This window comes from Corvus kubaryi, unplaced genomic scaffold, assembly GCF_017639235.1.
Source record: "Corvus kubaryi isolate FWS band 111438036 unplaced genomic scaffold, C.kubaryi_AGA036_p1.0 74, whole genome shotgun sequence".
NCBI classification, from domain to species: Eukaryota; Metazoa; Chordata; class Aves; order Passeriformes; family Corvidae; genus Corvus; species Corvus kubaryi.
The window spans coordinates 4,819,708-4,847,687 of record NW_024582061.1 but is presented as its reverse complement, the minus strand read 5'-3'; the positions used below and the strand labels follow the sequence as shown (position 1 = coordinate 4,847,687).

At 43.5% G+C, this 27,980-nt stretch overlaps 2 protein-coding genes across 2 annotated transcripts in view; both read left to right on the top strand.

Moving 5' to 3' along the window:
* The first annotated feature begins 46 nt into the window (after positions 1 to 46).
* SAMM50 (SAMM50 sorting and assembly machinery component) lies at positions 47 to 20,011 on the top strand. Its single transcript, XM_042051228.1, has 15 exons — positions 47 to 159; positions 1,851 to 1,961; positions 3,558 to 3,659; positions 4,141 to 4,228; positions 4,805 to 4,911; positions 6,796 to 6,926; positions 7,131 to 7,218; positions 7,712 to 7,840; positions 8,488 to 8,559; positions 9,648 to 9,734; positions 11,046 to 11,116; positions 11,524 to 11,591; positions 12,403 to 12,549; positions 13,633 to 13,774; positions 14,503 to 20,011. Exons 1-15 carry the CDS (start codon positions 139 to 141, stop codon positions 14,546 to 14,548), a joined length of 1,410 nt encoding a protein of 469 aa, XP_041907162.1. The 5' UTR covers positions 47 to 138; the 3' UTR covers positions 14,549 to 20,011.
* A 1,254-nt stretch (positions 20,012 to 21,265) lies between these two features.
* PARVB (parvin beta) overlaps positions 21,266 to 27,980 on the top strand; it is a 52,561-nt gene continuing 45,846 nt past the window's right edge. The window contains exon 1 of the mRNA XM_042051226.1: positions 21,266 to 21,555. Within this exon, the coding sequence (XP_041907160.1) occupies positions 21,441 to 21,555 (115 nt within the window). The 5' untranslated portion in view covers positions 21,266 to 21,440. The remainder of the gene's footprint in view (positions 21,556 to 27,980) is intronic.

Sequence of the window (27,980 nt, the reverse complement as noted above, 5' to 3'; positions counted from 1 at the left end):
CCCTGGCCCCGCCCCTTCCGCCGGCCCGGCCAATGGGCGCCGGCGGGGCCGCCTGTCATGGCCGCCCCCGTGCCGCGGTCCTGAGCGCCCCGAGCCCGCCGGAGACACCGAGGCCGCGCCCGCGCCGCCGCCTCCATCATGGGCACTGTGCACGCTCGGGTGAGCGCCGGGGCCCTGGGGATCCGCCGGGGCGGGACCCGCCGGGGCTGGGACCCGGGCACCCGCCCCGGGGCCGCCCGAAGGTCGCACGGCCGCGCGCTCCCCGCCGCGACCTTTGGGCCGGACACAGCGCGGCCGGGGCCGTGATCGGGGCCGTGATCGGGGGCCGTGATCGGGGCCGTGATCGGGGCCGTGATCGGGGGCCGTGCCCCGCCTCAGCCGCTCCGGGCTCCGAGAACGGAGCTTCCGGCACAGCCGGGCCGGCGCAGGGAGAAGGGGTCGGAGCCCGTCCCGGTTCTCGGAGGCGCCTTCCCTTCCCAGCTCCTTTCTGGGTCTTGTATGGAATCATAGATACTGGCGGCTTGGAAGGGACATTTAAGATCATCTGGTCACTCGTCCCCCCTGCCATCAGCAGGGACACCTTCCACTATCCCACGCTGCTCCAAGCCCCGTCCAACCTGGCCTTGACGCTTCCAGGGATGGGGCAGCCACAGCTGCTCTGGGCAGCCTGTGCCAGGGCCTCAGCACCCTCACAACAGAGAAAAAATTCCTACTCAGTAAAAAACTTCTTCGTATTAGAAAACCTGGGTCTTTTTCAGGTCTTTCCCGAGGCTTTCCCAGAGCTGACCTCCCCAGGGGGGTTGGCTGGCAAGAACGAGACTGTGGAAATGAAAACAGAAAAATAAAAACCCCACTCAAACCAAACAAAACCCAAACCCAAGCAGCTGAAAAAGCACAATGCAAAGAGAAGCTGCCCCTGGTGAGAAGTGGAGGCTGGAGAGTTGCATTGCTTGGAGAGGGCTGTGAGGCCTCACATGTCTGAAATCATGGTGAACAGATACACAAACCAGTGCTTGAAGAAGGAACTTAAAGGTCTAAGTGTTCCATTTTAGGGCTGAAGAACAGCTGCTGAAGGGAGCTGGTTCCAGAGTGTATAAGTACTGTGACTAATGATGCAAAATTTTTAGTGGTTTGTGTCCATCTGTAGTGTGAACTGCTAGACAACATTGTGTGGATACAGAGTGTTTCACACTTGTCTGAACTTTGTGAAGCTTCTGGATTTTGATATGCAACAGCAATTTACTATTCAGGAAAACAGCTATTCTGATACGTCTTATTTTAAGACTCTTCCAGGTACAATAAATAAAGCCATGCTGTGTTTGATTGAAGTGTTTGGCTCTGATGGTCAGAGCCTGAGGTTCTTGAGCCTTATTTGAAAAGTTACTTCTAAAAGAAATATTGAAATATAAAGACAAATAAACACATGCAAAGCAAACTAATGTTCTGAGAACACCCTTTTTATTTTACTGCTCGACATTCATACTCTTCTGCCTCCTAAAACCCAAACTAGAGACGTGACAGCCTGATTTTTTTAGATTCTTTTTAAGAAAGTGGAATTCATATTTTCGCACAGTAAGCTTGTCTTAAAAGTTAAAGCTGTTTTTTGGAAGAATGCAGAGTATTTTTCAGAAATCATTCAGTGTGGAAGCTATTTAGCTTTCATTAAAAATTTCAGCAAGCAGGTAGGTGTCAAGTGTTCTGGTAATTCCTTTCATTTTTGTTCTCTTTTGCTTTTTCCCTTAGGATTTGATGGGCACACTGTTGAGAACCATGGGTTTTTCTCATTGACAAAAGGCACAAATCATAAATCCATGTACCCTATTAAATGCAGTTTTCTTTTATGTTTTCAGAGTTTGGAGCCTCTTCCAATGACTGGGCCAGACTTTGGTGCCTTGGGAGAGGAACCTGAACTGGTTGAAGTTGAACCTGAGACCAAGCAGGAAATTCTTGAAAACAAAGATGTAAGTGCCTGAACAACATCCTGATTTTTTTTTTTGTGGCGAGAAATAAATGCCTTGGCACCCTTTCTTTCTTGTTTTTCCTAGCTGTGATTTGAGATGTGAAAGAATTACACTTAGTACTGTGAGATTAATCTGCTGCTATCTGGTTCCTGTTCTTTTATCCATTTCTTCTATCCCTACCACAGGAGTTGTCACTAAAATTCAGCTTTGAGCCAATAAACCTGGTTGCAGATGCTGCTGCTCTCCCTCTCATATGAGATTTCCACTCCTGCTTAGGAGTAGAGCAAGCACCTGCCCTTCACCTGCTCAAGTGCAGCATTAGCCAGGTTAGGGGAAAATGCCACCACATCAGTTATGTCACTAAGGGAAATACTGACTCCAGCAGAGGATGGTCACTTTTTTAATATGTAATTTACATGCAAGAGCATGTGTGGCTTGGCCCATAATATGTATAGTCATGCTAGAGGGGTGAGTTCCCATCTTATTTTTTTATTAAAATTTTCCTTGGTGTTGTTCAGAGTCGTCCTCACTTAAAGGTTGGTGATAAGAGTTGGGTTTTATTTAGTTCATTATGTACATGTGCTGATAGGCTTTTTTTTACACAATGGGTCGTAATAGGTTGCTGTTATTTTGCTGTTTTATTGTACATGAATACATAGAGTCATACAGGTATTTATGATAGAGGTAGTATAATCTGCATAGTGTCTTTTACAAACTCTAGTATAGAATCGTGGAATTGTTTAGATTGGAAAAGACCTCTGAGATCACTGAGTCTTAACTGTTAACCCAGGACTGCCAAATCCAGCATTAAACCATGTCCCAAGTGCCACATCCACATGGTTTTTAATCCCCCCAGGGGTCTTCACTGGCCTGGGCAGCCTGGTAAATCCTAGACAACTCTTTGAAGCAGATCTTTTTTGACATTTACCCCTAAAATTAAAATTCACTGAAAAGGTTGGAAAAATAAGGGAAATGGAATCACTGTAGTCCATTTGTACCAGGTAGCATGGAGTGTGCTGTGGTTTTTACAATAAAATTGTGTCAGTTGATTATGTATCAAGATGAAAGCATAAAACCTCATAATGGGAGTGTTCTTCATCTGCATTTGAAACTGCACTGCTTCTGTGGTAGTGATGATTTTAATAGAGTTTAAATATTTGTGGCTTGTACACTTGTTTGGTGTTTGATTTTCTTCTTTTAATTCTTTGTTTCTGTATAGCTGATAAAAGAAGTAGCAAATAACTACAACTAACTACGTATTTTATCTTATGTCTTAATACTTAGGTGATTTCTGCAGTTGCTTCTTTGTCCATACAACATTTACAACTAAAATCCCAGCAGCTGCAGTCTGTCAGAGTTTCTTCTGCTACAACCAGTGTTAGCTTTGGTGTCAGAGTTCTCTTCTCTTTCATTTTTGTGTTATGGGAACAACATCCCAGAATCGTAGATAGCACTGATTTCTGATGATGTAGGTTGGCAGGAACTGGCCCTAGGAATCATCAGGGTTTCTCACAATAATTTTTGTGCATTGGTGACCTTGATCCTCATTATTAGATGCAAATTCAATACTTGTGTGTAAACATTTGTTGTGTTTAGGTGGTGGTTCAGCATGTGCACTTCGATGGACTTGGAAGGACCAAAGATGACATCATCATGTATGAAATCTCTGATGTTTTCAAGGCTAAAAATCTCATTGATGTAAGTGTTGTAGTGAATATCAGACCTGCTGTTTGAAAATTAATTAAAATTTTTTCTCTCTTCTTTGGCTGCTTTGGGCCACTCCATTCAGACATGGGGCAACTGTCAAGTTTTGCCAAGAACAGAGGCCCCCTAAATAAGTTGTAATTACTGGAACCTAACTGAGTAATTGTTTTAACTATTAAAGTAATTAGGAAGCAAACTAATGAAAGGTATGAAGGTATTGGGCCAGATGCTCTGGGTTTAATTTATTTCTGCAGATGCAGGTGCTAAAGTGGTTGTGTTCTGTTTTGAAGGTGCACATATATATCTGTATATACAAAATCAGTGAATATTTTACAACTTACCTGCATTTTAACTAATTTATCCTCGTTATTTTTTGTTAACCTGAAAGACTCAAAGGGACTAGATGACCTTGAAAGTCCCTTCCAACCCAAACATCCTCTGATTCTATGAGTGAACTAGTTTTCTCATCCTCTAGGTGATGAGAAAATCACATGAAGCTCGTGAGAAGTTGCTTCGTCTCGGAATCTTTAGACAGGTGGATGTTCTGATTGATACCTGTCAAGGTGTGTATTCCCTCATTAATCCTCACCTCTTTTCTCATATATTACCTGCAGTATATATGTATTTCCCTATGGAAGAGGCTGGACATTTTTTTGTGTATGTAACTTAGTCTTGTATATACCTTTCTATATTTTAGATAAACACATGGGTGTGCTGTGGATACAAATGTGTTTATGTCAGTTATCCTTATGAAGAAGATCTATTTGCCTGTGTTTGCATATATGTGTGCGTGTATTTGAAGATTGCTTGTCCATGAGTGAATTTTCAGCACTAAAATAATTACAGTAAGCATTCCTTAATCCACAGTTTCAAGGAACATGTGAGGGAAAGCTTGAAGATGTGTCCTGTACTTGTGTTGCACATCACATCGACATGAAATGATTCAAACCAGTCATCCTATGATTAAACCAAATTCTGCACTCACATCCAGACCTCCTTTTGTCAAGCCATGTCACTTTGTAATGTGGACTTTTATTATGCCTTAACTCAAACAGTTTTCAAATAATTCAAGTAATCTTCTGTCTGCAGTTTTTCAAATAACTCTTTAGAGATAGCATGCATTTTGTTTGTTTCTCTAGGAGATGATGCCCTTCCAAATGGTTTAGATGTGACCTTTGAGGTAACAGAATTGAGAAGGTTAACTGGGAGCTATAACACCATGGTTGGCAACAATGAAGGCAGCATGGTATGGATTATTTCAAATTATTAGTAATGCCTTTTGATATTCCTCTTACTTTCAGTTTCAAACCTAGCAAGGGATTTGGTGATCCAGTCTTGATCCAGCCTTACTAAGACTTTGTGAGGCCTTTGTGTCAGGCTTTCATTCAGCAAAAGCCTATTTTGAGCTAGGGGAGAATGCTGTAGCTTCCAACTCAGCATGGTAAGTTTTTAAGATATTTTATCTGCTGGAGAGATTAGTAAGGAATTGGGCATTTCATTTCTATGAGATGTACTTTAAGTATTTTTCTTCTCAGTCAAAATGCTTTATGTTTGACTTAGAAATTGTTCTTGTTTTTCTCTTTTAGCCCAGTATCAGTTATTTTGGGCTGTAGAACACAAGGTTTTCATGAATTATACAAACTTTGAAACTTCCTTTCATATAACTTAATTAAGGATGCATCAGATTAAAATCTTGTGTGAACAGTATTGACCAATTGCCACAGGAAGTCCCAGCTGTACTGCTGCTCTGTGAATGTGCTTTTACCAGAAGTGCTGCTGTGAGCAGATTGTGCTTTCAGGTGCTCATGCTGCACCCTTTCTGCCTTCTCACTTGCACAGGGCAGCTGTGCCTGGGACTGGTGGATAAGCCAGATCAAGGGACTCATCCTTTTCCTCTTAGGGATATTTTTAACCTGGATAAGATCCTGCCTGACTCAGGTGATGCTGTTTTGCATGTGCAAGGAGAATTGGAAATAGGTGAGTTGAGAGCTGCTTATGCAGCTCCGCTGCCTGGAGCCAGGTCCAGGGTATTGTGGCCTGAAGGAAACCAGCAGGGAATCCTACCTGTTGCCTCCAGTGCTGCTCAAAACTGACTGACAGCTACTTGGGTTTCTCTTTTTGTGCTCAGCTTCTTAATTTACCACAGAGAAGTAAAACTCGTGAATGCTATAAAAACATGACTTGTATACAGTGGTATTGGCAACACAGATTATGTTTCCTTAAGAGCTGAATATATTTATTTATTCTAATCCTTTACATTCATCTGAAGCTTATACATCTAGTACTTCACACTAAAAGCCTTTTCTGTTTACGGTGTAATAACCATCATGACAAAGCTCAGGTTACTGATTTGCTTCCAACACGTGTCAGACAAAGGCAGTCAGGATTTGGGAGCTTTTTAATATTCTTTTCCAATAGAGTACACAACAATAGTACAGTGCTAGTGTCTGTGTTTGGAGGAAACCTGCTCCATCTTTTCTGTCAGAGGGCCGAGAACTGCCTGGAAGATGCAAGGGATTTGTGTCAGATTAGGCAAAAGTGTTTCAGTAGTTTCTGGAGAATTGTAGAAGTGTCTTGCACCACCATCAGGTCTGGTTTCAGAAGGATCTTGTTCCTCAAAACAAAACTACAGGGAAGTGTTTCCATAGTGATAATTTTCCCTTGCTCTGGTTCTGATGAGCCCTCCCTGACAGGAGTTTTTCCTGAGGATCAGTGTGAGAGTCTGCAGTTGCAGAGCAGCTGCTTGTTGTGCCAAAGATTTGTTCCCCAGGGCTTTGAGACAGGCTTGGAGATTTTGCTTGCAGTAACGTCAGTACTGATGGCCCAGTAGAGTGCAGATTAAGTCAGCAGCTACTAAACAGCAATAAAAGTTGGATGTTTGACTGTAACTTGCACTGTTGGCTTTTGCTGCCAGTGCAAAGAGAAATCTAACTGAGAAAAAAAACATACTCAGTTAGAAGTATTTTTAAATGTCTTAATTTCTAATTCTCATTACGTTCTTGTTTTCAGCATATGATTAAGATGCAAGACAGCAAAACTATATAAAATGTTACAGTGTGGGGAGTTTTTTGTTTGTTTGTCTAGTGTTTTGGGTTTTTGTTGTTTTTTTTTTTTTTTTAATTTTCTGTAGGTGCTGGGGCTCAAGTTCCCAAATCTCTTTGGACGTGCAGAAAAGGTGACCTTCCAGTTCTCCTATGGAACAAAGGAAACTTCATATGGCCTGTCCTTCTTCAAACCACAGCCTGGAAACTTTGAAAGAAAGTAGGGGATGCATTTTTCACTACTTTTTTTAGTGAAGGAATATAAAACAATTAATAAGATCTTTCATGGAGTAGTAATTGCATTTATTCTTTCCTGAGGATCTGGTAATGGTGTAGCAGAGATGGTTTCTTAAGTTTTTGTGATTATTCAAAACTCTACCTTAAATATTTCCCCTTCAAACCTGCCAGTAATGTTGTGTTTCAGTTTTTCAGTTAATGTGTACAAAGTAACTGGACAGTTCCCTTGGAGCTCTCTTCGAGAAACAGACAGAGGAGTATCAACAGAATTTAATGTGAGTGTAGCACAAGTGTAACACATGCTTCATGCACATTTCAGTTGAGCTCTTGCACATATTTGGTTTACTTTTTGAGTGATGGAATCACTCATGCACAGAGCTGACTTCTTACTTGAAAGAGGTCAGTGATTTGAAAATGACAGAGGTTGTGCATCTTGGACTTTTTGTTACAATTCGATCTCATTTTGGCCATGTAAAAATGCCAGCATGTTTTTCTTCATTTTTTTTTAAATATTATCATTTCAGAGAGGCAGCTGGCAGCCTAGCTTACTGTATCAGCCCAATTCAAGTTATTTTTCATTTGGAATGGATTAATTGGTGTGCATCTAACTCTCTTGGCTGGAGCAGAATTAGCATTACTCTGAAATGGAAAAAGGTTTCTCTTTGTTTCAAGAAGTTTGGGAAGAAAGCCATAGACTCAAATATAAAAAAATACTTGTTTTAATTTTGTAGCAGTTATTTTCATGACTTACTCAATTCTTTATTGTAGTTTCCCATCTGGAAGACCACTCACACACTGAAGTGGGAGGGTGTGTGGAGAGAGCTTGGCTGCCTTGCTAGAACAGCATCCTTTTCTGTTCGAGAGGAAAGTGGACACTCTCTGAAATCTTCTCTCTCTGTAAGGCTTTCTCATAATAATTCTTTAAAAACTCATGGCTTTGAGTCATCTCATACTTAGGAGTGATACCAAAGGAGCTTTTTGTCTTTGGAGGGAATGTGTTTTCCTTCAAACATCTTTTCCTGTGTTTGGTCATTGCCACTGAGTAATCCAGGAGGCCCCTAGGGAGAACAGGGAATCATAGTTGACTGTCAGGCTTTGGCTTGTTCTCCCTCTGTCTCACCTGGCATCTCTTTTTGCAGAATTGCCTTGTTTTGTAGCAGACAGGAAGAGTAAACTTCCTCGTCCTAAGCCTTTTGTAAACATTCTCCCCTCTCCCAGTTTCTGGTCACTTGCCATCTTTCACTTGTAGCTTACAAATGGTAGGAGATCAACTCTTTGCAGATGGGTGGTTTGCAGCTGGGCTGCTGCTCTGTTTCTGGTGCATGCCATGGGCAGAAATACAAACATATGCATTTCATGTGGCCCGTAAATGTCAAAGCCAGCCTGTAGGGATATTGTTCCCAAATCCATGAAGCTCTATTAATCTTAGCTGGAGCTGTTGTTATCTTCTGCTGTTTGCACATTTTTTGAAGGAAAATAATAATGTCACTCTGAAGTATTCAACAGCTACAAGAAGCTAAACCCAGTTTTTTTGTTCTCCTCAGCATGCCATGGTAATTGATTCTCGGAACTCCTCAATCTTGCCAAAACGAGGTGCTTTGCTGAAAATTAATCAGGTAGCTTTAAATCACTTATGCTATTATTGGGTTTTGTCTGTGTGTTTGAGTCTTAATTTATCTAATTGCTGCTCATGTTAAAAATGTCTAAAGATAGAAGTTAGTCTAAAATTGACTAGGAGACAATGAGGAGCGGTAATTACATTTTCTATTTACTGAGTGTGCCTTTCAAAATCGTGAAACTTTTTTTATGGTGGCAAATTTTCATTTGTATGCCATAGGTCAAAGAGCACAGCCTCTCCACCAGCATTAAATAATTTATTACCTGAGAGACACTATCCCTGGCAGTATTTGCACTACACTTTCAGTGGGTATTTATTAGCCCTTCTTTTTTAACACTGTCGTGCACAGATTGCCAGGCTGTAGTCCTGTTGCTACTTACAAAATTTGAAAGTCTGAGAACTAAAATGAAAGACTGGGTAAAAATAACTCTCCAAGACATATGCATGTATTATTTTGGCACAGAAAATGCTTTTTACAGTCAGAGCCTTTGTAAAAGCTGGCTTTTCTGCTGTATGGGTAATACTTCAGAAGCATTAATTTCTCTAGTGCTTTAGAGGCAGATTTGAAATGCCATTGGAAGTAAAAGTGCTACTGTAAGCAACAGTGAACTGTTGTGAGTGAGAAAAGTGGTTGTAATTCAGGGTTTAGGTAATGTGTCATTTGTTAGATCCTGCCTCTAACACTGAGTTAGTTCACTCACTTCATGGGAGCTGAAAATAACACATTGTGTCATGCAGCTGTCTGGTTCTTCAGCCCTTCTTCACCACATGAAACCTTCTCAGGTCTAGAGAAATACAGTCTTGATTTTGGATGCTGAATTTTCCAGCTCCATTCTATCTTGCCTTCATTTACAAAATGGCTTAGAAAGCAACAGTTGGTTTAATATTTGGAAAAGAAAAAAATGCAGCTCGTTATTCTGAGGTTCATACATGCCTTGGTCCAAAATTCATCTGCCCCCTCATGCCAGTGTTTCTGTATTTCTTGTAAAGAAAAACACTGCCTGTGCTGATGCAGACATGCTGAACTTTTAAAGGGAAGAACCATGTAATATATGTTGCAACTTTAATAAATGTATGTCTTTGCAGGAGTTGGCTGGCTATACAGGTGGAGATGTGAGCTTTCTGAAAGAGGATTTTGAATTCCAGTTCAATAAGCAACTTCTCTGGGATTCGGTAATTTTTTTAAGATATTTTAGTAATTGACCTGAAGTTTATCTGGGGCTATCAAACCTATGTCTTAGGCTTAATATAAGGATTATTTTTCACCCTGGATTAGGAAAAGATTGTGAAAAGTGGCTGGAGTAGATAACTTGATTTTGTTTTTTGGAATATGGACTACCTTTATTTTTAACTTTATGTTCCTGCTGTGCACAATCACTTGAAAAGTGGGAATTTTGGAGAGAACTTGTTGCACAGTTGACCACAAGAATGATTTTCCTTCCAGAAGTGATGCTGGCCATGTCTGTTCTTTGTGGTCTTTCTTAGAAGGGATTTTTCAAAAACTTTGTAAGTTTTTTAAAAACTTAAAAGTTTTGAGACCTTCATGAATATTCAGAATAATCTTGATTTAGTTTTCTTTATATTTGAAATTATAAATATATAACTATTCATCTTACATGCTCTTGTTTTCATAGCATGTAATTATGTCTTGTGTGTAAAGTTATTGGGAAGAAATAGGAAGACTGATTTCAACAGCATAGACTTAGGCGGAAATAGGGTTTTGAATTGAAATATTGAAAAACTGAAATAAGAATTTCAGCATATCCCAGGAATATTTCTAACTGTATTTAGAAGTTTTTTATCACATGGAGATAGTGCAATAAATTCTTCTCAGAGCTGAATGGGGAATTAAACAGCAACTTGCATCATGAAGATTTAAAAATCAGGGGTTACAATAATTTGCATCCCAAAGTTATTGACAATAGATCTCACTGTCTGGCAGTAGTACTTCTACACAGGCAGCAAGCAAATGATTAAATCTATTTGTTACAGTGATTTGAGTAGCAAGAATTACTTTTTATAGATAAAGAGTAACTCTCTATGTTTATCTGATGTCAGTATAGTGAGTTGCAGAAGGTGGTTTCATTTAATTATAAGGCTAATTTACAGACAGGTCGTCATTGTACATTTATGGCAGCAGTGTTGTCTTACTTTGAGACATGAAAATTCTCAAGAAAAGAGGTGCTGGATGAGGTTGAGTGCTCCCTTAAGCCATTGTGGAAGTAGCATCTGGTTCAAATGTGCTGTATTGACTTTTTCAAGGCACAGCACTGCATGAAAGAAAGAGGGCAGCAACCATCAAGAGTTTCCTGAAAATCTGTTGAAAATCCAACATACAGGCTGTGATATCCACAGGGTGTGAGCAGCTGTAACTCTGGGAGACTGATGGGAGCTCTGTCTGTTACGGGGTGATGGAATCTAGCTCATACTGTCAGGGAAATTAAGGAATGAGTACTAATAAACAACTTCTTTTTCTCTCCAAAGGTTGTTTCAGCATCACTCTGGGGCGGAATGCTGGTACCTATTGGAGACAAGCCATCCAGTATAGCTGACAGGCAAGTTTTTTAAATGGCTGGGTGTTTTTTTCCAGTCAGCACAGGTAATGTATACAGAAAACTGCACAAGAGAGGAACAGTAGTAGTTCTGAGGAGAATAAAATGTTTCTAGTTAGCTATACTTGCATATTCATATTCAAGCCATTTTCATATTGGGCTGGTAAAAATTTATAATTTGCTGTGTAGCTGCTCTGCCTGCTCATATTTATGGTTGCAAAATGGTATTTACCTCCTGCAAAATCCTGTAGCAGGCATAGGTTTATTGAGACACAAAGCCATATTGTCACTCTGCTCACTCTGTACCCAATTTTGCCTTCTAATGCTGGTGTTTAAAGATCACATTACTAAACCTGTTACAAAGTTACCTTTGAGTAAAGCATTACATTAAATTTATCTGTATTCACTAGGTTTTACCTTGGTGGACCAACAAGTGTGCGTGGATTCAGTATGTACAGCATTGGACCCCAGAGTGAAGGTCTGACACTTTTAAACCCCACTCCTCTGACAATACTGTAAATATTAGTGGGTAACAGAGAGCCACAGAGAGTCCTTAAACTCCCTATAACCTGAAAATAATTACACTCATTCTGTACTTGGAGAAGTGTTACGGCTTTGATCTATTGTTACAGATTAGTTCACAATGGGGTAAAGCCAGATACTTCTTAGTTAAACCATAATCACTGATTTTGTAAACTATGTGTGTGTTCAGACTTGCACACTTCCAGTGCATCATTTTAATTAGTAAGCAACCTTCAAGCTGGAAAAGTTCCCAAAATGTGGTTATAGCAAGTCTCTGTTTGATACAGCCTGTGTTCAGGTACCTTAGGGGAAAGATAATCTGCTCAACAGAGGTGTTTGGAGAGCCAGGAGCTTCCTCAGTTCTATTCCTTACTCTGCTGTTGTCAGTGGATTCAATATCCATTATATTTTGAAGTGAATTGTTCAATTGTATCAATTTCTCAGTTTTAAAACCAAGGAAAGTATTGCAGAGATGTTCAGGAGGTCCTTCTCTTGAACTACCATGAGTAGGTGCATGCCTCAGGCTCTTCTAGTGAGGGAATGAAGAAAAATGCACTTCCCTTGGAAGGTTTATAGAAATGTGTAAGTGCTAATTTTTTTAACTAATAGTAGTGAGTTTGGAGAGAGTTAGAAGCCAATGGGAAGAGTTGTAAAGGGTAAAAGTGGAATGTAAAACAACTTACAGATGTGTTTTTGTACCTTTAACAAGTGATTCTTACAATATGTTCCACAGTAAATGCCTTTATTCCAACATTTTGCCCGAACAGGTGATTATTTGGGAGGAGAAGCCTACTGGGCTGGAGGGGTTCATCTCTACACCCCTCTCCCTTTCCGGCCTGGCCGTGGAGGCTTTGGGGATCTTTTCCGAACACATTTCTTCCTTAATGCTGGAAATCTCTGCAATCTCAACTATGGTAAGACTGAACAGAATAAAAACCCCTCTTGCCTTCATATAAAAGCACAAAGGAGAGCTGTTCTGTGTCTGTTCACTCAGAAGCACTTTGTTTACTGCATATATTTTGGTGCCTGTCAAAAACCTGCTGCTTTTAACTTAAATATTTGACAGATTAGCAGTAGTTTATTTAGCTCACCCCATAAATTCTAGCACAACTTGTAGGAAAGAGAGCCGGGAGGATAATGGTAGTGTCTGTGAACTGGTGATGTTTGCAGACCAGTGTGTAATTAACACTTGCTATCTAACACCATTCTGAAGGGAGAATGAAAGATGATGTTTTAGTGAGGTTCTGGTGTTTACTGGGATGAACTGAAAAAAAATGGTGGCATTAGATGAGGGTGTGGTAGCTGATGGGACTCTTTTTTTTCCTCCCATCCCTAACTTTATTCAATATATATTTCAGTGTATTAACATATGACTTTTCAGTATGATTTCAGTCAGTTTTAGAATATAGTGATATTTGATATCTGCCTCACTTGCTGTAAGAAAGGTGGCATCCATATGGGAGGGAGATACTTCAATCCACTTTAAAATAGTAGAGACCCACTAAATGATAGAATAGAGTCCCAGAATGGTTTGGGTTGGAAGGGACCTTAAAGCTCATCTTGTTCTCCCCCCTGCCGTGGGCAGGGACACCTTCCACTATCCCAGGTTGTTCAGAGCCTTGGACACTGCCAGGGATGGGGCAGCCACAGCTTCTCTGGGCAACCTGTGCCAGGGCCTCACCACTGTCACAGGAAAGAATTTCTTCCTAATACACAATCCAAACTTACTCTCTTGTCAGCCTGAAGCCGTTCCCCCTTGTCCTGTCACTCCAGGCCCTTGCCCACGATCTCTCTCCATCATTCCTGTAAGTTCCCTTCAAGTACTGGAAGAGAGCAGTAAAGACATTGAAATCTTTAATACTCATTTCCTCCTTCTTGCTAGTAGGTACCCTGCAGCAGGACATAGAGACCAGCCAGCAGTCCAGCTAAAATCCCAGCAGTTTGGTTCTGGTTCTGCTGTCTTGCTTTGCTTCTCATGCCTTGGTGTTTGACTGCAGGTGACGGTCCCAGGGCACACCTGCAGAGGCTGGCAGAGTACATCCGCTGGTCCTACGGCACCGGAATCGTGCTGCGCCTGGGAAACATCGCCAGGCTGGAGCTCAACTACTGCTTCCCCATGGGAGTACAGGCTGGAGACAGGTTGGTTTGGCACGCTGACTTCTTTAGAGGTTCTGCTTTCTTAGAGAGAATTCTGCTTTGTAGTTTTGTTTATTCCATGCCAACAAAGACATCTCAGTGCTGCTTTTCCAGCCTGCTTTATTCACCTTGGTTTCACAGCTGGGTTAAGACTTTGCTTTTCAAGTGTCAGAGTTCCTTAAACTTGAGAGCAGCTGTTGAAATGTATAAACAGCTGTGCAGCAGCTTCATTTCTTGTGGGGAAACAGCTTGTGGGGTTTTCCTAAGCCTTCTAAACCCAAATGATTGGATAAATACCTCGTTTGATGTCTTTGATAAATACGTAGTTTAATGTCTTTGCTTGAAAAATGAAAACAAGTTTACAGATAAAGAGAAGAGAAGAACAAATTCATTTGTTAGCAAGCAATTCTCCTGCATCAAGCAAATATTATAGTATGCAACAAATAAAGCTTCAGGAGCCCTGTTCTTGTCTGTGAGTATTGTGTGAGATTCTTTCATACAGGAGCAGGATTATGTTTCCGTAGGCAGTGTGAATGTATAATAGCAATTTCAAAATTATGGGCTTTATTTGGAAATACAAATGCTCCCTACGGCCGACAGATTGTCAGAACATTTATTTAAAAAAAGCCTTTGTCTGCTAAAATGTTGGGAATTTGGGGATAGGGAGAGTTGATTTTAATTTCATCAGTACCTTTTGTATCACTTACACTTCATTATTTGTTTCTTTTCAGGATATGTGATGGTGTTCAGTTCGGAGCAGGAATAAGATTTCTATAATACAGAAATATTTTACATCAGTAAATGAAATTGTGCTCTGGAGATGAAATCAAGACTATAACATACTTCAAAATGGTCTTTTTTCCTTGAAATGCAGACACACAGCTGAGTGATTTACCTCTTGGACTCCACAAGAAGCTACATTAAATAATTATGCTCTAAAGGTTCATTGTACCTCTGATTCTTATCAAAGATGGGAGAGTGTTTGTAGGAGTCTGTCTTACAGCTTTTACTTGAAATACTAGAGTTGTGTCAGATATTGGCTCTTGAATATTGTTCATATCATCAGAGTTTTGGCCTGCACAGCCTACCTTCTTCCAACCACAAGTCCCTAGAAAAGCTGTTACGAGTCAAAAATGGTATCTTTTAATGGTTCTAAAGGAATTAAAATGTTCTGATTTGAATATATTTCACTACTGTGAATCACCTCTGTTTAAATGCCTCCTACAATCTGAATTGCATACTGTAAAAGTTCAGGTCATCTGTCTAGCATAGTAAGTACTAAAATCATAATTTTGAAGGGTTCAGGGCTCTGAGTGTCTTAATGCTCTCAGCAAAGCTGTTGATTTATGTCTTGCAAAAACAGCTTTTTGTAGCAGTTGCAAAAAGGGACTCCAGACACATGAATGTGTGGAACTACCTGGTTTCCCTTTTTGTCTCTCTACTGACTTGTTGAGATGTTAATTTCACTTCCAAGTCACCCCTGGCTTTATCACTTGGAGTATATTCCAGTTTATAAGGATGGACTTATTCACTACTTTGGTCCCAACATCTTTGGAGGTGGTTGCATACTGATAATTTTTATATGTATCAATCCTGTGTGGTCATGCTGAACTTGGAGTGCACTTTCCTTGCATCTACATTCACCTTTTTTTGTTATTAAGCGTTGGTAGGTTTAAAATCACAATACAGAGAAGACTCTGGGACAGCAGAACAAAAATACAGAAGCTGTTAGACTCCTGGTTTTTTCTTCTCAGCTAAAGACACAGCTTTGGACATGCTGGTGCTCGACTTGACTTTGCTGAATGTGTCAGGACTGCCATGAAAGCCCGTTCCCAGTCAAGTCAGCACTCAGACTCCATTCTTTCTAAAGAGATCACAATTTTATACATTGCTTTAGCATTGGTCTGTATTGCTGTTGGTGTAATAGAGTAACTAAATCTGGTTTAGTTGATAATTCTCTAAAATATGAAGGCTAAAAACTGGACTGCCTGGATTTGCAGAGCTCTGCTTGATTAAACATCCTTCCCTCCTCATAAAGTAGCAGCAGTAGGCTTACAGATGTTCAAAATTGTGTGAATGACAGAAGTCAGCTGCTTCAAATAGCAAAATTTGATAGAAAAAAACTTTCTCAGTGTGTTTATCTAACAGATACTATAGCAAGTATATATTTAACCAAGGATTTTTGATGGTTCTTTTGTTGTTATGAGATAAAATATGAAACTATGTTAAGAATGTCAACAAATGTTATTAGGTTTTTTCCCAGCACTATCAACATTTTGACATACGAAAATATTTTTAATGTGAATGTTTAGATACTAAAATACTGTTAGGGTTTTCTCCTAGGAGTTCAAAGTTAGCTGTATTTTGTTGCCTTAAGAGTTCTATTTTGTGCACACCGTGTTTTACTCAAGGTTGCTCAAGTGCCATTCTTTAGTATGACACAAGAGCCCCAAGCTCAGCTGGCTCTTTGAGAGGGCTCAGCAGTGTTCTGAGCTGAGCAGGCCTAGGGGAAGAGCCCCAACTCAGTATGCACACCACACAGCAGCCAGGCCACAATTAAGCTCTGACCTCTGTGAGAAACAAGGGAGGAATGGAAGAAACTGCTGAAGGCTGAAGAGACCTTTGAGCACATTGTCTGACAGACCACTCTGTGCCACTCGCCAGAGAATCGTCCAGTGGGATAAAGGGAGCAAAATGATGTTCCATGGGCCTCTGCCTGGGTCACTGTTTTCCTGCTGGCATTGCACTAGATTGAAAAGTAACATTTTCTTATGGCGTACCACAAGTGCACAAAGGCTATCCAGTATAGAAAGTATTTCTGAATTCTTCTGGAAGAAACATCTGGATTTTGTGGTTGCTTCTATGGAATATTGGTATGATTAATATATTTCCACTTAAAATTTGCTGCAGAGGTCCAGATACTTAAAATGGATAAGGTAGAAATCAGAATTCCAGTAGAAGCTGCCACAGTGCTCAGTGGGAGAACAGCTTTGGAAAGATATGAATCCATGTTCTTGGTGGTTGTTTTTCTGGCCAGAGTTGAAAGGATAGAAGGAGTAAGGCCTGCAGTCAGAACTGTGAATCAGAAGCTTGGTGTTTGCTTAAATGGGCAGTTTTGGATATCGTTTCACCTGTGGAGTAGTGAAGATGCTCTTGCTCTTCGGGCATGCCGCTTGCTGTTAGGGACAGCAAGGTGGTGAGGAGTGCCCCCAAACAGCACACCTGGGACGTGCTCATGGGCTCCTGATTTCATGTCAGCAGTGCTGAGGCTGCGGGTCCCACCAGGTCGCAGAGTCCCTTCAGCTGTGACCTTAATTCACTACTTGGAGCCCTTTCTGGTGGCTGAGGGAGACCTGGGGAGGAGAGGAGTTTTGGGACAAGGTTTGAAGAGTCTCAGTGGTGTGTTGGGGCACCCAAGAGGCAGTGAGAAGGTGGCAGCAGCATGTCGGAAGCATGGCCAATATTTCCATCACCATTTCTCAGAGCATGGGTGGTTTCCAGCTGTTCTGGTTATATTAAAAAGTTGAAATTGCACTTTATGTTTGGAAATCTGGTGGTATCAGGTGCTGCTAATGAGTAAGTTTCTAGGGGGCTTAGGGAAGGTGGAAGAGGAAACTTGTGAGGTTGTGAGAATATAAGGGCAGGTTTGCTGCCATATTAAGGCCATAACTGTATTTGATTTGAAAATAGAAGCTTTACAAATAAATTACTATGCTGACCTCAATAATATGGAAGCGTGCTTCAATGTAAGTACCTTTGCTGTCACTCTGTGCCTTTTTTAACACAGTTGCCAGTCTTTGCAGAGGTGTAGCAACTAATGTTTAGCACTTCCTACTTTTGCAAAACACCTGCTGGTTTTGTCAGGCATTTGTGTAGAAAGTTCTGTCCCTATTGTGCCCTTTGAGGGAAGTGTTCAAGTCTCTCTCCCACGTGTGATCACATGGAAAGGTGCAGGGGGGGGTCAGGTTGGCTCTCCCTTCTCTGGGCTGGGTGAGCACTCACATGAAAAAGTATGAATTTTTACTGTGATGTTATGGGGGAAAGAAAATACCATGACTCCTTTGTGGGACTATTAAGGAGCTGGTCAGATGTCTGGAAGATTATCCTAAACTTTGTATGGAAGAGCATAAGAAAATAATCCTGAAATTACAGAATTTGAGTGTACAGTAGTTTGTTCTGCTATTCTTGTTTTCAAGAGGGCTGGAGCCTGCAGCCACAGCTTCAGTAGGGATCTTTTTCAGGAGAATTTTTGCACAGCTTCTCCACCATGGCAAACTTGTTGAAATAGTGGATGTATGTTTTATGAGAGCAATGGTAAATTGCTGTTAGCAACTGCAATGCTGTTGGATAATTTTACCTTAATTTGTGCTGAGTGTATCCTGTGCTTTCTTAAGCAAAAAACGCAACCCAGTCTGCAGCTGGTAGAGCCAAAGTCTGCATGGAATAAATTGTCTTTGTAAAAGCTTTTAAGTTAAATAGAATACATGATAGAAGGCACTCTGAAGCAAATCAGTGGCATCAGTAAGGTGGTACATTCCTACCTCAGTATTTAATAAATAATGTTATTAACCTTGCCCCCCCAAAAGCCCCAAACAACAAAATTTAACCCAAACACCAGCAGTCACACCCCCAGCACATTTTCATTCATCTGGCAGACCAGGAAGAAAAATGAACTGTGTCTTTACAATTTCTATCATCTTAGAAAGTCAGTACAGGTGGTGTTAGAACAGAACAAGGCTGCAATAATTTGCTGGTTTAAGTGGGTAGGTTTGCCTTGTTTCAATATCTGAAGAAGAGAGACCATATATTCAATGTTACTTATTTTGTGATACCTCTAATTACAGTAACCTCAGGTAGTCTAAAATTTTGAAAGCAGTATAAATGCTATGAGGTTAAAATAAAGGAAGAAACACCTCTATCAAAAAGAAGGTGAGCAATGTTAAAATGAGCAAATGTGGATTCAGACTTTTAAATGTTCACCTAAATATTAAATTAGCAGTTCAGCACTGAAAATAAAAAACATTTTAAACTAGGCTTAGTCTTTTCAATGTAATTCTCTAAAATGACATGTTTATGCTCTGGCAGTTTTCTTAATGGGTGTACAGTCATTATTGAAATACTGAATATATTCTTATAGAAATATATAGGAATCTCCTCCCTAATGAGAGGAAGGTACCAGAGAGAATTTTCTGGCTGCAGAGGGCTGGTATCTCATTCATTATGGAGGGTTTAAACCACATAGCTGGGCTTGCTCTGAGCTGCAGGCCACTGACCTGGTGCAGCAGCAGCTGTGTCCCTGTTAGTGGCCATTAGCCAGTTAAATCACTGCACCCTAACACTGATCAAAGCAGGGGTGACAGCTCTTCATTTCCTGTTTAGAAGAGCCCTATTTGTTTGATGAGTCCTAAAAAGGCTCCAAGTTTTGTTTCGGTGTTTCTGAAGTGTAATTGACTTTTTGTTGCTGTGGGCTCTCTCTTGTCTCAAACAGCCCTGCCTCCTTTCGCTTTGCAATAGGCTGAGTGCTTTTTCTACTTAGCTACCAACTGAAGCATTTTATAAATAGATAGGACATCAAAGTCAGAGGTGAATGGATCTATCTGTGTGGCTTTATTTCAATTATTAAAAGATACTTTCTTTTAAGTGGTTACATCTTGAGTGCTGTACTGGAGTCAGGGAAGTTTTATTTACCATTTCGTCTGTGTGTGTAAATTAACCAGTTTGTTTGCTTTCTTGCTAAAAGTTTGTACTGACACATTTTCTGACTGCAATTTCATTTTAAAAATCTGGTATGAGAACTGATCGATTTTTATGGGTTTTTTTCCCCCCAGAGGTTGGATAAAATGCTTTTCCCATTCTGCCTTAAAGCTAAATGTAACCTAAGACTTCGGTATGCATTTTATGAAATGAAAATATCCACTCTGCTAGTCCTGTTGCAGATCAACATTAATGTGTGGGTTTTGTATCAGTTGAGGTAATTGATGAACTGAAAATTGAGCTTGCAATTGTAAAATGTCTCATGTGGCTTATGCCAGGAGAATGCAGTTGACATCCTTGCTAATTATTTCATTTTGCAAAGTGGTTTTTTAACTGGTATTGATCCCACCCCTGGTAAATTCTCATTTGCAGTCTAAAAGCCTCTACTACGGGCAACACACTGTTGTTGCAGGAAATGAAATTTATCTGTTCTTCCAAAGAAGCAGTTTCAATAAAGTTCACAGAAGTCTGCACTGCCATTCGAAAGAGTCTTTCCAGCCTGGTCATGTGTGCCCTCCACTTCCCTTCTGCTGGCACTTGCCCTCGGGTGACTCCGTGCTCAGTCACACCGAAAAGCTTGGGCTGGGTGATTTTGGTTTTTGTTCGTTGGGTTGGGTTTTTCTTTTAGTTACCAAAGTGACTGTAAAAAAGCCACTGGAGGTGAGGGATAAGAGTGGGTCTGGGTAACAGAGGGGATTAGTTTGGATTAAATCTCTAGTGAAACTAACTCAGAAAATAATCTCTGCTACCTTCTGCTCTGGATGTGTCCTGCAGTGTTGCTTCTGTGTCAGGTCAAGCCTGCAAATCTGTTGCATATAAGCTGGGTGTGCAGATCCTGAGCCAAGCTGTGGTGATTTGAATGCGATTCTTTGTTGGGCCAAGGGCTGCTGACAGAGACGCTGCTCGCAGGAGCACAGCCAAAGGTTGTGTGTGACTTTGGGGACCCAGCAGTCCCGTTAAAATCAGTGGAACCACTTCAGGGGCTTAAACAGTATCAGAGCCTAAACACTATAAACTCCTCAGGACCTGCTTTTAACGCGTATTCCACAACCCCTTATCATTCTCCTGGCTGCTGTAAAATGATAAGGAATAAGAAATTCTCCCTGCGGGACCACAACCAAGTTTCTGGCTTGGGCCGTTTCTGTGCACACCCCCCGTGCTGATGGCAGCAGCAGTGCTAGGACACCTGGGAGGTGGGGGCTTGGCAAACACAGAACCTACAGCCCCCTTCTCGATCTTCCCACAGAGGAGATGTCAGACCTGACCGGCAACATGCCAGGAGGAGAATGCAGGCTGGTCTGACAGAAGGGGCGCATGGCTGCAAAATCAGGAGGCACATCTGAATGAAGCCAGCAAGGAATTGCTGTGCCCTGGCAAACGGCCCATGCTGAGCGTTTGCCCTCAGTTGTGTCCAGTTGTTGCAAAACGTGGAATATATAAAATTGTTCTTAAGGAAGGATGTTCTTTGGTGTCTGATCTTTGTGTACTTTCAAGCCTAACACCACTCTGGTCCGGCTGTGGTGGGATCAGGGGCGTTGTTTCCTGCAATGCTTTTTACCCGCTTTTCCTGCACCCGCGTGGGCTCGGCGCACCAGGTGCCCCGCAGGAGGGGCTCGCCCGCCTGGCCGCAGGTGATGCTCGGGAGGGCCCGGGCAGCCTCCCGGTGCCCGCCCCCGGCCCCCCGGGGGTGTCCGGGGCTCGTCCCGCCCCCGCCTCCCGCGGACTTCCCGGCCGTGGCAGGGCGCTGTGGCTGCAGCGCTTCCCAGTCCTGCGAGTGGCTGTGAGCGCACACGGCGGGCTGGCCCCGCTCGCTCGGGCGAGTGATTCCCCGCTCCCGGACTTGGTTCGGCTCCGCGGGCCCCGCAGCCCCCGGGCAGGATCGGGCAGGGCCGGGCGGGCTCCCCCGGCAGAGCCGATGTCCGCCGCGCCCGTCCGGTCCCCGACGCTGCGGCCGCACAGGATGAAGAAAGAGGAGTCGTTCCTGGGCAAGCTCGGCGGGACCCTGGCCAGGAAGAAGAAAGCCAAGGAGGGTGAGTTCGCCGGCGCGGAGGGAAGGAAGGAGCGTGCTCGGGGCCGGCGTGACTTGTGGCTGTTCCGCCGTCCCGTCCCGTCCCGTTCCTCCGCGGGAGCAGCGGCGGAGCCTCTGAGCCGCGCTTTGTTCGGCGGCCCCGCGGAGGGGCCGTGCCCGCCCTCCGCCCCCGAGAGCCACAACGCGGCCGGGGACGGGCGTGGGGGGAGGCTGGAGCGATGGGGAGCGGCTGGCAGGGATGAGAGGCGGCTGGCAGGAAAGGGGGAGACTGGAGCGATGGGGGATGGATGGCAGCGATGGGGAGCGGCTGGAGCGATGGGGGATGGATGGCAGCGATGGGGAGCGGCTGGAGCGATGGGCAGCGTGACTTCAGCTCATGTCGTACGTCCGGGAAGGTAACCCCAGAACCCGCTTTGTGCTATAAAATAAATTTCTGGTGACCAGTGAGACTGTGGCTGTCATTTTCTTGTGGTCTGAGAGTTGAGGAAGCCACGAGGGAATGGTTAAGTCCACCTGTGTTTCTTTCCAGGTCTGCTTCATCCATAGGCTTTATGTTGATGGCGGTACTTTGCCCAGAGTAATTTTCATAACCAGATACATTCATCCAAGCCACCTGGCTCTCAAGGACTCCGCATGGGCGCACGTACCCCAGGCTGTATGAGTGTGTCCATGTGGGATGTCACTGCTGGTGCCAGCTGGGCAGGGAGGCGAAAGCCTCCCCTTCACTGCAGAGAGCCTGGAGAAGTTCCCCAGCCCGAGCCCAATGCACCAGCACCCACACTGAGGGGCTCGGTCCCTGTTGCACACCCCGACCTGGGGTGTGGGCATGTGTGCGAGGTGTCCCCAGAGCCGCCGGCCCTGGCCGGGGGCTGTGCGGAGATAGCGCCGCTGGTGCTGTTGTAGATAGGGAGGTGTCTCATTGCCAGACTTGATAAAGCTGGCCCGGTCCTGAATACACAAAGTGTGCCCTTCCTCCGAGCGCAATGTCCTCTGGGGATGGTGTGTGCTGCTCTCTTCGTCTTCCCTGACTCACCAGTACTGGTTTCTGTGGAGAAACTCTGCCTCCATGCTATCCCCAGACTCCTGGGATCTGCCAGCAGGAAATCTGTGTGTCCTCACCCTATGGCTTAATGCAACTCTGACTTGATGGCTGGTTCAAACTGGCCTTGGTTTTGTCCTAGTGTCTGGTGTGCATAGGGTAGGGATGTAATTCAAGTTTCAGCCTCCTTTCAGATGGCTGTTGAGCACGTTTTGCCCATACTGAGTCTATGAATTGCCAGAAACATTCAAAAGACAGCTTTTTAATATTTAAAAACACAATATTAGGCCTTGAAACCTGGTTCAGGGAAATCATTTCCCTTCCCTTCTGCTGGCTGTTTTGGTGTAGCTTACTGGTATTTCCTTTATTATCTATTTTTAATCAAGTTTCCCTGACGTGGTTCTTCTGAGGAGCAGCTGAAGCGGTTGGGCCTTCCTGAGATGATCTCATTTGCTTCCGAAGGAAGATGGTGGAAAAAACTCTCTGGCAGGGATGCCGGGCGCGTGCTCCAAAAAAGCGCGTGCCAAAGGTGACTTCTAAGCTGAAACGGGTTGGCAGCTTCCCTTCTTAGGCATTTCATTATCACCAGGCCCTGTTCTTGAGGTGCCCACTTTCAGCAGGAGCCACCCGCTGGTTTGGCTGAGTTTGCCTGTGGTTTTACTTACTTGGGTGGCCACGGCTCCTCATGGCAATGGAAGGGCCTCTTTTGGTTGCTGTGGCTGGTCCTTAGCGGGGAACCACATCAAAGCCTCGCAGCTGCGCTTCTGTCGGTGTCATGGGGAGGAAACTGCAACACAAGGGGCAGCTTTTTGTGTGAATATTCCTTCCAGTCTGAAATGTGACTGTCTGCAAGCCTCAGGACCCACTGGTGGGTGTGACATTGCCTGGTGCTGCAGGCGGCCCAGCCCCTTTGTTGTGAAGGGAAATGGCTTTTTTCCCTTTGTGGAGCAGATCTCTAGGGGAGGCTGTCCCAGCCATGGCTGTGCTACCGGAGAGGGCCAAGAGTGATGAGCTGGGGGGTCTGCACCAGGGGAAGAGAGGCTTGAACGTGGCTTCTGGTAGGGCCTGGGCAGCCTCAGGAGCAAATTTCAGGGCTAGAAACTTATTTTTTTTTTTATGTGAGTGTGGAGCAGATGCAAACTGGAAGCTCATCTGAGAGGCATTCTTTGAATGAGTTGCTAAACCTTATAGGAGCCAATGTGGTCAACGTTTCCCCATGTGCTCAGCCCTTGGGAATTCCTGGCCTTCCTCCAGGTTTCTGCTGGGTTTCCCTGAGGGGACCAGCAGAGGTCAGAACGATCTTCCCAAAGCAAATCCTGCCCTCTCCATGGCAAATTGGAATGCTGGCTGCTCATTTGCTGCAGCCTGAAATCATCCTTGCCTCCTCTGCCTCCATCAGCACCAAAAGCTCCAGCCTGAGGGCTCTTTATACGTTCTGCCTTTTTATTGCAGCTGTCAGTATCCCAGCTGTGCTCATACAGTGACCTTTAACAGGGTCTGTGTGAGAGCTAAAATTCACTTATATCAATCCTTTTCCTTTTTGTGCACAACTTCTGAGCGACACAGCTCAAAGCTCCTTGTAATGATACTGAAAAGGTTTTTATTTGTGGTTTTCATGTCTTTAATCACAGGTCATAAATAACCATGATGTGTGGCTGCCAACCCATGAGCATCTAAACTTAAAATTTTTTTTGGCTAATTCATAATTTGCTGCAATGCATTTTTGGAGAGGCTCTGTGGGGAGAGGAGAGTTCATTAGGCTTGTCAGGGTGGTCAGTGTGAGCTGCCACCCTGGCTGTGTGACAGGAGGGTGGGTGAGGTTCGTAGCAGGCTGGTGATGGTCACTGTGGCAGCATTCAAACTCTGTAATTCAGCGTGCAAACAGCTTTGCTGCTGCTCTTGCCTTAGCAGCATGCTGTGATGCTTTGTGGCTATGCTGAGAGGTGAGGTAGGGGTAAGACTCTGGTCAAATTCATCAGTGTTTTAAGTCAAGTTCTATACATTGCTTAACTGTTTGCATTTCTACCCCAAAGCTCTGCTTTACACTGTTACACTTTGCATGTTTCTGCATTTTCTGGCGTTTTTCTGGTTTTTATGAACAGACTTTTTAGGCAGCCCTGACTTGAGAGAAAGAGCAGCTCGTGGGGAAGCCGTTTTTACCCTGGTTTCCTATGGAAGGTGGGTGAGTGATCTCACTGTCTGTTTGGCTCCTCCCTTCCTCTTCCTTCCCAGGAATATTTTTAACCCCTAGTTTGGGTAAAAATGCCCCAGGGAGAAAAGTCTTGCTGATTATTAATGCCTGCAGGCTGTCACCAGTGAGTATTTAGTGGAGTCCTGCAGCAGGAAAAGCGGCAGGTGAGTTCAACCCCACCATGCTACTACTAGAGAGTCCTCAGGGAAGGGACATGGCCAAAGAAAGGACAGGAAAGGCCATGGAGAGCATGGAGGGAGATTTGTGTTCCTAATCTTACAATCAGTCACGATGCCCATCCTTAGAAAAGTGGGGATGTGTCAGTTCCAGTGCTCTGCGACCACTTTGGTTTTTGCTTCTCCCCTTGTCCCCCATTTAGGCCACATGGAAATCTGCAGATATCTAAGTTTGCCTGGTGTTACTGTTCCATGGCTCTATCTTGGTGTATCTGAGGTTTCCATTAGATATGAGGAAGAAATTGTTCCCAGTGAGGGTGGGGAGGCCCTGGCACAGGTTGCCCAGAGAAGCTGTGGCTGCCCCACCCCTGGCGGTGTCCAAGGCCAGGCTGGATGGGGCTCTGAGCAACCTGGGGTAGTGGAAGGTGTCCCTGCCCATGGGCAGGGGAATGGAATGATTTGGGTGTTAAGGTCCCTTCCAACCCAGACCATTCCATGATTCTGTGATTTGGTCTTTCAAGATGTGCCACCTGTTCAAGAGCTCCAACATCTGCTTTAAATACCTTAGAAAATTGTTGGGAGTTCTGGCAGGGCCCATAGACGATACAGTTGTTAAGCCAGATGATTCCTTAGCTTCTTTTCAGATTTTGTAAAATATACTGTTTCAGGTAGTGCTGTGTTTCGACTTCATCTGCAAAAGGAAATTGAAAAAATCTGCCCTTTCCTGTTTGTCAGTGATGTTGCTGTACTGAAATAAAGGAGGGGGTTTGCTGCAAGCTTCACTCCCAGCTTACTTGCAAAGCTTGGTTTTCTTTTCCTCATAACACGCTGTATGAAAGATCTGGGCAGCAGGTGTTTGGCTAAATAAGCTTTCTATTATTGTGACTCTGTGTGTGTGTGTATAGCCTATATGGGGAGTCAGTGAGAGAAATAAAACAATCAATTGCTTAGTGTTGTGTCCCGGTGACATGATTGAGGGTGGGCACAGGGGTGAGAAAAGTGCCATTTATTTGTGCCTGATGAAATCAGTAGGAGAGGGGAATGAAGGAGAGAGAGAGGGTGGGATTATTGCAACAGGAGCTGAATAAGGGGAAAGTTTTTGTGCATATCAAGGGAGGCTAAAGTGCTGTTCTTGGCATCTGTGTCTCCGTGAGATGTGCTGATGGTGTCTCACGCCCTTCTTAATTTGTTTTCCATACTCAAAGGATGTGGCAGCGAATTTTTAGGTAGATGGAGAGACAAATACAAAATGTGTAGGGTCTAATTCTGTGGTCCTGTTTCACACAAGTACATTTGCTGCAGACTGAGAGGATGCTTGGCTGGAGGAGCGTGTCTGTGCGTTGTGATGTGCTACTGCTGCTGAAATGTCCCCACAGCAGACGAAATGAGTGCTGGTTAAGTGGAATTACTTGCTCTTTAAGAAAGGAATTTGCATGTAGCTATACTGAAGCTACATACTGTTCCAGATATGTGTGTATATATAGAAAGTCTGTGCAAACATATCGAGATTCATATTTCAAGCTCGATTTATTATCCTTTCTACCACTAACTTACACAGACCTAAATTTCCAGTTGGAACCTGTGTAGCCTAATTGCTGTTTCTCCCATAGGGCTCAGGCCTGACCTGGTCTGGTTTTAGTCTTGGTAGAGCAATGCTGTTTTGGGTTCTGTGTTCTATTCTGGCAAAAGCTGTACTGGGAATATAGTCTGTGTCAATGTCTCAGCTGAAATGAACTTTACATGCACAAGAATTGTGCTTTTAACAGTATCATAACCCCTATATTGTCCTCCTGTAGCTGCACTTAGGCTAGGGTGGTTCACCCACTGCAGCTTTAGGCACAGTCTCCTGGTGAGGCAAGAGAGTTTGGAATTACAGCTCCAAGTTTTCTTCCAGACAGAATGCAGCAAGACACACAAAATAGCTCTATAGCTCTTCAGTAGTGTGTTGAAGAAATGCCTTGCCTTCCTTTAAGGAAAACAGACATTTAATAGTCATTTTATTTCCAGAGTTGCAATCTTTAAAATAAGATTCATTGTAAGAATACTGTTAAGCTTCATCATAAAACCTTAGCAGGGTGGTTATCAACACTTCCAGTTTTCCAAAACCAGAACTCCAATCCTTTTCTCCTTAAAGTCTACCCTTATTTCAGAGCAATCGTTCAATGATAGCTAAAGGATTTATTAATTATGACAGCTGGAGAGAGACTTTTAGAAGGGGGCATCTGGCTGTTTGTGTTCCAAGGAGTGTGTGGGTGAGAGCCCTGTGAGACTGATGTATGGAGAGCTGCACATGGCCTTGATGGGAATGGGGGGAGCTGCAAAGCCACAACTCCTGGAAAGTCTCTCTGAAGGGGGGACTCTTGATCTCCCTGGTGAATCTGTGCAAGGACATCAGGCTGTCTTCTGCAGTGCATGATCATGAATACATGAATCCTACTGACTGTGTGCTCGTGTTTATAAGAGTTGTGATATTTAGATCATTTTATTAATATACATGCATCCTCCTGATTTGCACATCGGCAATGGGACAGTCCAGAAGAGAGAGTATAGTTATGCAGAGCAGTGCTAAATGCCTTTTTATGTACTTCAAGAACTGTTACAGGCCAGCTGATCTGAAAACAGACGACGCTGGTGGAGTTTTCCAATGCACTGCTCTGAGCTTTGGATTGTACTTTGATGTTAGGAGATTTGGGAGATTAGCTGGCAAGCTTTTTTCATTGCAAAAGCATGTCAGAACAACTTGCTGCTAAGAGATCCAGGCTTATGTGGTCTGAGGCAAACCCAGGGCAAGGCAGAGTCTGCTGGTTGCAGGAATTGGTGTTTCAGCAGCCACAGCTTTGCTGTTCAGCTGGAAGGAACGCTAGTTGTGTACCTTGTGCACACAAGTGTCATGGTCACAGCTGAGGAGATTCAGGTGTGTAGCTGGGGCAGTCCAGCTACTTCAGAGCTGCCCATGTGGGATTTGGATGCCAAATTGCTGTCAGGTTTCCAAAAGGAGCCAGTCAAGTGTACAGGGCTCT